The sequence below is a fragment of the Phoca vitulina genome, unplaced genomic scaffold (genome assembly GCF_004348235.1).
Source record: "Phoca vitulina isolate PV1807 unplaced genomic scaffold, GSC_HSeal_1.0 scaffold5, whole genome shotgun sequence".
NCBI classification, from domain to species: Eukaryota; Metazoa; Chordata; class Mammalia; order Carnivora; family Phocidae; genus Phoca; species Phoca vitulina.
In genome coordinates this window covers 2,366,439-2,374,709 of record NW_022589708.1, presented here as the reverse complement: position 1 = coordinate 2,374,709, position 8,271 = coordinate 2,366,439, and the positions used below count along the sequence as shown (strand labels likewise).

The following is an 8,271-nucleotide window of genomic DNA, read 5'->3' as shown; positions in this document are numbered from 1 at the left end:
TGTTTCCATTTGCTTGTGTCCTCTTCAATTTCTTTTATCACCGTTTTATAGTTTTCAGAGTAAAGAGCTTTCCTCTCCTTGATTAGGTTTATTCCTAGGTACTTTATTATTTTTGGTGTAACTGTAAATGGGATTATTTTCATAATTTCTTTTTGCTACTTCAATAGTGTAAAAGAAATGCAACAGATTTCTGTGCATTAATTTTGTATCCTGCAACTTTACTGAATTCATTCATCACTTCTAATAGTTTCTGGTGGAGTCTTTAGGGTTTTCTCTACGTAGTATCATGTCATCTGCAAATAGATTTTCTCAACCAAAATGTTTAAACCTTCTTTCTCTCTGAAATGTTATAGTTTTCAGTGTAGAGGTTTTGAACATCTTTTAAGGTATACTCCTAGGGGGGCGCCTGGGTGGCTCAGTTGGTTAAGCGACTGCCTTCAGCTCAGGTCATGATCCCAGGGTCCTGGGATTGAGCCCCGCATCGGGCTTCCTGCTCGGCAGGAAGCCTGCTTCTCCCTCTCCCACTCCCCCTACTTGTGTTCCCCCTCACGCTGTCTCTCTCTCTCTGTCAATTAAATAAATAAATAAAATCTTAAAAAAAAAAAAAAAAGGGTATACTCCTAGGTATTTTATGGTTTTGGTGTTACTGTCAATAGACCTTTTAAAGGTTAATTTTCCAATTGTTTGCCATTACTATTTAAGTATACAAGCACCTAAAAGGGTCTTCAGGCCAAAAAAGTTAAGAACCAGTGAACTATTATAATAGTTTAGGATGCACGTAATTTTGGTGAGCTATGCAGAGCAAAATTTCAGCTTATTCTTGGGTCAGTGTTAAAATGATGTCCATATGTTTTTAAAGTACTAGAACGTTTTCTTTTTCAAGCCCTAAGTACAAAAAACTTTCCCAAATATATACAAAGTAGAACAATGAACCTTCACGTACCCAGTGTCAACATCAACTCACACTCAATCTTGTGTGAGCTTTGTTCTGTCCACTCTACCACTCCTGTGTCATTTTGAAGCAAATTCCAGGCATGATAGAACTCTAACAACTTCCTTACCATCTCTAAACGGGAACTTCATGTGCTCACGTCAATGCCTTTGAACAAGACAAGCAAACTGCATCCATCACCATCGCGTGGGACTGTCGCCCTCCTCTAGATTCTATATGGTAGGTTTACCCCGAGAAGCAGTCATAGTCTGTCCAACAATTCCCAAGACTAAACGAATGGTCGATCCTTAGTTCATCTTAAGAGATTCACTTAATGTTTTCCAGCAAATATTAACTCACTATGCAGTCTCTGAAATGCTAGTCCAAGCAGGGGATGGCATGGTTTCACCTCTCCCGCAGACTCAGAGCAACTTGGGCGGCTTCTCAGAGCAGCTGTTCAAAAGGGTGGCCGGGGCCATCTGGGCTCAGAGCTCGATTACTGATGCCTGTTGTGGGCATGGGATTAGGTAGCAGTGCTTCTGTTCTCAGCCTCCAGTAATTTGTGACACTTCCAACGCCTAATGCCCCTTCACTTTGGTCTGCTAAGTTTTACAATATTATGTGTAAAGAAACCAGTGTTTTAAATAACATATATAGCCATGCCAGAAAGATTATTTTGTTGGCATTTACTAACAATAATTTATAGTTTTAAAAGGCTTACGTTCATAAATGTCTGCTGGCCCAACATTTAGTAAATTATGGTTGTTGTCTTTTATGAAAATAAGCATGCAGGGACAATACTATTAGCTGAGAGCAACTGATAACCCCCAAGAGAGCTCCAGGGAGACGAAGCATCCATAAGACTAGAGTATATATACTAACAAAAGTGGCCGGAAATTACATGGGCAGGATCAGAGGAGCAAAGAAAAATCTTACAAGCAAAATAAAAGGCAATACTCCACTTGTCCCTCCCTTCTTGTCCCCTGTGTGGACATCCCCCACTCCTCACACCCTGGAAAGAAAGCACACCCCAGGCACGGATCGAGTGTGAGAGTTTTTTATTCAATTTGTAAAGTACAGTTTAAAAACAAGATGTTAGTAACACTCTTAGAACATTGGCTTGTTCATTTGACATTTTCTCTGTCTTCACCAATTTTTATTACAAAAAACAGAAAAGTAAAAATTCATTACAATATTTGCACAGTGTGACCACTAGCTGCTTAAACAAAAGCTAATTTCTATAAAACCATAAACTTAGTGCAGTTTTATTAAGAGAGATCCAAAATTCTCTCAGTGGACTGGATATACATAGTGGTATATATTTTAAAGCAGAAAACCCCCAAAAACGAAAACAAGGCAAAAAGAAAATATAAGTCAAAATAGTCAGTTAAATATTCTGACCTGACAGTTCCTACAAATAGTAATTTCCACTACATATAAAGGAAACCGTTATCTGTGGTAAAAACTGTAGAGACAAAGCAAGAAATGTGGAATAAAATCACAATAGGTCAGAAGTCAGTCCCAGGCTGCAGGTGTTTTCAGTGAAACCCGGGGCAGGGAGCTACATCGTTGAAGAAGGGGCCACTTCCATCCCCAAATCACCATGTGTGCCTGTAAGCGAGACCCCACCACATGGCAAGTTGCAAAGTTTCAATGAAAAGACTTTGAAAAAGACAAATGTTCTTTTCTTCAAGAAATCTTTGTAAGGCTGTACTTTGCATAGGGAAAAAGCGGTCTTCGGTCATAAATTCTAAAGGAAAGAGGAAAAGCAAGCTTTTCAAAATGACTATGTGCAAGGAGTTGAGTCACCAGGCACCTCATCTACTGCCTCTCATTTATCCTGATCTGATGTAATTTCACTTGACAAGAGGAAAGATGGCATTTTGTGGTGACGGTGTTTAAAGGAAAACATCGAGGCTGGCAGCAGAAAAATTAAATTCTGAAAGAGGCTTGCCACCCCACGGAAGAAACACCTGGGCGCTAAATCAGCCCTACTCGTGCATACAATAGGACTCACGAGGAACTTTTCAAATAAAAGCTTACTTTTTCAGAAAGCTGAAGTATAAAAAAATAGTACAAGCCGTGGCATTCCCTCCAATGGCTGCTACGTGAGTATTGTGAGCTGGCTACCAGGAGGGATGGGTGCGTCCAGACACCGTCAGGCCGCTGGTCTCTACGAGCCGTGGTACAGGTGCATGGCCCCCAGGGCAGCACCACCGTGTCTCTCTCCCCCCTTCGCGGAGTTGGGGTGCTCCGCCGCACTATTAAGCTCGGGGATGCTTTCAGCGGTGTCCCCAAACCCATGGTAATGCCCGTAGTGCAGATTCTCCTCAATGTCCTCCACCCAGGAAGGTCTATTAGCTACGCAGCTACTCGGACTCCCATTCAGGTGCAGAGAGCCGCACATCTCCGCATTAACGCTCATGGTCTTTTCTGGGTCCTCAGTCCCATTAACACAAACAGAACCCTGGCTACTTGGAAAAGGCCGTCCTCGAACTAATCCATTGCTAATTCCATTAGATCCTGATAAGCACTGGTCATTCCTGCTCTCCATCCCATTGAGCTGTGTCGTGGAGGGGAAGTCCAAATGTCCATTGATGACACATCCATTTGTCAGTGTATCCGACACGGGGCTACTGTTTTTCATATCTGCATTAAGAAATACACCTGTCACCAAAATTCAGAACCACAGGGGGAGGAGAAACTAAAAATGTTTCATTGCTGCTACAATTTTAAAGGATTTATTTAGCTGCTTTTTTTTTTCCTTTTAAACAAACCAGTTCCTTTTCTGGAAGTAAAAAACTGTGCATAGGCAGATTTAAAAATAGAACCCACAGCAGCATTTGCCCGGTAAGACAGGAAACATCTATGACTTTCAGCAGCACCGAGTGGCTGAGCGTAAACACCTAAGCTCACAAACACGTGGCATGAAAAATACCAACAGTCCCGAAAAGCTGTCAAAAAAACCCAAAAATCAAAAAACTGCTCTCCTTTTAAGACTACTTTCAGGAAGAAGTTTCAAAAATCACCCGTGAAAAAGTCCAGCAGAACAAAGTGTGAGGTTTTCCACAGAGTTAAAACCCCACACCTCTCCAGCTCTTAAGAAAAGGGAAAAAGAAAGGCGGCCGCCGAAGCAGGGGCCTGGGGAGGCTCCTGGGACCAGGCGAGACAGCCCCAGGAGAGCTCCGGGGGGGGGGGGGGGCAGCGGCCCGCCCTCGGGCCAGGCGCGGGGACACAGGAGTTCAAACCTTAGCGACACTCGCATCCACGTGGCACTTCCGCGACTCGGCCTGCGGCAGTGGCCGGCGGGAGAATGGGCACTAAGCGCAACAGCACGAGCTCTGGGAGGGTCTTCCGAGTTCACCAGTAAAGTGACTACGATGTCCGAGGCTTCACCTAATTAGGCTACTTTAAAAAATCACTTAGGTTGGAAAAATGTTGCTTGCTTAATCTGCGTATGTAGACACCCATCAAGAGGAGGATGTCTTATGGGGGGGAAAAGAGTCAATCACAACACGCTGGGGCCCACGGGGAAACTCGGGATTCAACATTCACGTTCACAGGATTTCACAGAACAGTACAAAGGATGATCGCAAATCATGTCTTGCTTGGTAATGTGAAATTTTATCTCAATGTTCTGCGCTGTTAAAGCAAGGTATGATATTAAATACACGAGAGCGGAGTCCCACGACCGTTGGAACGAGGACACGTTTCCGGACCCCCAGTCACCCTGACACAGTGTGGCCCTCCCCCGGAAGGGCTTACTTTCCACGTCACCATCTATGTGCCTCTGATTTGCACTTGGACATAGGTTTCTGTGTGTCCCGCAAATCTTCCTGCCAACAAAAAATCACGGCTTGTTCAATGAACAAAAACATCTTCTACACATGCCATTAATCATCCATTTTTCTGGCATTTTAAGTGATAATCATAGTTTAATAACTACTATAAATTCTTCAGAGGATAAGGGATTATTTTTTTTCAAATTAAAGGACAGCTCTTCTATTTAGTTAAAACTCAAGGCTAGAGAACAAGTATTTCAAGAACTGAACATGAAGTAGAATAGAAATAAAATAAGCTATTCCCAGAGAAACACTTTTATCAATTTTTTTAAAAAAATAAAGTATACACAGTGTTTCCTGGGTGGTAAAATTCATGACTATGATGGCGACCTTGACAGTTATTAAGATGAATAACTGTGTACCAGTAACAGATATGGAAACGACATTCCCAGAGGCCTGGACCTGAAAAGGTCTGGGAGCACCACCTCAGAAACCAGCGTTGCCTAGACTGTTTTCATTTCGCGTTTTCCGTGTGCGCGCGTGTGTGCGTGGTTTAGTGCCCGGGGGTGTCAACGAGTGCCGTTATGCAATCTCAAAGTCAAGGCTAGTTGATAACCTCATGTCGTTATGGAAAACCTAATAAAACGAGCATGAGAATGGCAGGTATCCTAGACTGGCTAATTCGTGACCCCACCTGGCCGCCTCCAACACTGTCCTCACTCCTTGCTCCCACACCCTTCAGGGCCCGCGCTCCCACCCACCACCTGCCCACCTGCTGCACAGGCCCCAGGAGTTTAGCACATTTTGTGCATGCGGGAGGACGTATGTTGTACATGAAGTGACGGGAAGCGTGGCACCTGTTACACAGGATGAGCTGAGCTCGAAATAAAGCAACGCCCCAGCTCGCTATTAAATTTGGCCTGAGAATGCAGGGAATTCATGCTCGAAGATTAAAGAGTGATTCCTTCTGCCTTTTTAAAAGCAGGTAGCAATGTCGTTTGTTTTGAAAAGCTTTGAGTTTTGTTATTTGTCTTTAGCCAAGGTCCTTAAGTATATTATCCAATCAGAATTTTCCTTAGAAAATCAACCCATTTAATTATTTGGCAGGAAGGCAACTCTACCTGTCACATCCCTGTAGCTTCTAGAAAGATGTACACACTTGCCTTTCATTTTAGTAAATAGAAATGATTTTCTCACGTATGTCTGGGAAGCATGTCGCATAATCTCTTACCCCAGTGAAGAATTTAGCATAGAGACATAATAAAACCTTAAAAAAACCAGTATCTCTTCCTACATATATTAACACAGTAAGAAAATGGCTAAGATGTTTTCATGGTCACCTGAAGAAAAGAACGGCAGAGAAAAGTGTTAACTCAAAGGAAAAGTCTTCAGAGATTCTAAACGCTGAAAGAACAAACTTTGACTTTTAAAAACTGAAAATGACTATCAACTGAAGATATTAACACTTTTAACATGTAAAACGTGTTTTGTGAGACGTGGTGCTCAGGGTTTGGCTAGACTTGGAGTCCATGTCCCAGAAACCACAGCGACCAGCAGCGGCGAGCGGGGGGCTCCACGCTGGTGAGACCGGTCACAGGTCAAAAGCACGGCATCCACCCGTCCTCCGTGTCCACAGCAAGTCATCCTTCTCGCTGTGCCCCAGGCCGAAACTACTAGCAACAGATGTTTGCTTGGTGTAGTCACCCAAAGGTCACATGTCAGAAAAGTAAGCATGCGAAACCTCGTTGAAATTAAACAAGGCACGTTAAGCGGAAGCTTCAAACCAAAATAGAAGAGTGCACTTAAACTTTCTGTATCTATAGAATGCACCCAAAACACTTATCCTTGTATCTACAAACTTGCCCAAGATAGGCAAACTCTAGTGTAACATTCTTTAAAACGCTGGACAACAAAGTGCAAACATCGGGAGAGAAACTCAGGTTAGAAATAATATGCATACTGGTTCTTGCAACGACAAGGGGTCTGCATTGCTGAAACAGTATATATTTCTATTTCTTTTGGTCCGACAGAACCACCCTCCTGCTGTTTGATGTCTTCGACCAGGGGGCCGCTGCAGCTAACAGGGAACTGTCCACTCCCACCTGTTACAGCAGCAAGCTCTCTATCGACCAGCATCGTGTCAGCTTCGTCATCCGCGTCGCCGTTCCCCAGCGGCCTGCAGGGACCCGAGCTCTGGGCTGCACAGAACACAAAGGCAATTTCAGATCCCTGCATCCACAAGCTTTTAAGACAACTACCTCCCACTCCTTTTTCCTCAAGAGTACTGAGGGCTCCAAAACTGTCAAAACAACTTAATAATCTACAGATTACCAAGGAGCCTAGTACACTACCGGGAAACTTACTTTTCCACAGTAAAAAAATACTTCCCGATGTGTGCCGTTTCAATGAAAAGTCACAGGATTTCGGACACTTACTCTATATGTACTCAATGGCACAAATTCTCCTTTATGGATGTTATGTGGACAAAATAAAGCAGTTATACAACCCAGAGATGTTTTTAAATACGTTAAGTTCAGTGTACTCTGTATTATGCCCTCAAATGTTCCTTCAGCTGTTTTTGATAAAGAAATACGAAGACAATTTTTGAGTAACATAAAAACCATTAAAACTATCCTCAAATTAAAAAAAAAAATCACTAATTTCAGAAGCAGAAAATAAGGTAAAAGCCAAGATTCAATACTGTCCTGGGGGCACAGGCCCGTGCACCAAGATATGATAACACTGGAAACAAACATTAAAGTCTTAGTTCCAAGATCTTTGGAGCTGAAGTTATATATGCACATTCCTCAAAAAAGGATCATTCTCTGGATCTTGGAGAAAAACAAACATGCACATTTAATCACGTTTCCTGCAAGAATCACGTTCACCGTATGGAAACACTCCTCCGGTGCACCTTCCCTGGGAACCCCCCTTCTCCCAGCAGCCACTCTCACTCAACACATGGCTTTCTAGTCTCAGCAAGCATGTGCTATTACAGAAACGGACCCCCAAATCACTTTTATGCCTTGCTTTTCTTCATTTACCATGGCATGAATGCAGCTCATCAGCGAAGTTCAAAAGAACCTTTTTAAAGTCAAATAATACTCCGCTGTAGGGCTGCATTATAACTCACCCCCTGCCCCAACTCCCCGCCGTTGGCTGGCTGGCTGGCTTTCCTATCACGAATACCACAATCAACATCCTTATCAACGCACCTTTGTGTGTATTTCTGGTTCTTTATTCAGATAAACACTGAGAATTATTTCTGGGTCGAAGGATATATACAATGAACAACTTTCGGTGCTAAATCTTTCCAATAAACATTTAAAAACAGACATGAACCCTGCAGCTTTAATTACTTCTAATTTTGGAGGCACGAATCATTTTTGATACATGCAAAAGGAACGAGCATACCAGTTCCAGACCATCACTAAGCCTAACCCACACTGTTGAGACCAAAGATAATCATGTATGGTCTTCATGACAGAGAGGCACAGGTTCTGAATGACTAGTACGTGGGAGACAGAAACAGAACAGTGTGATTTGTGTAGCTGGTCT

At 43.0% G+C, this 8,271-nt stretch overlaps 1 protein-coding gene across 1 annotated transcript in view; it reads right to left on the bottom strand.

Annotated features, from left to right (window-relative positions):
• Positions 1-1,972: 1,972 nt before the first annotated feature.
• The window catches only part of ANKRD10 (ankyrin repeat domain 10), a 32,359-nt gene continuing 26,060 nt past the window's right edge, over positions 1,973-8,271 (bottom strand). Inside the window, exons 5-6 of the mRNA XM_032402610.1 lie at positions 6,816-6,911; positions 1,973-3,580 (exon numbers count right to left, since the gene is read on the bottom strand). Coding sequence (XP_032258501.1) covers positions 3,105-3,580; positions 6,816-6,911 — 572 coding nt within the window. The 3' untranslated portion in view covers positions 1,973-3,104. The remainder of the gene's footprint in view (positions 3,581-6,815; positions 6,912-8,271) is intronic.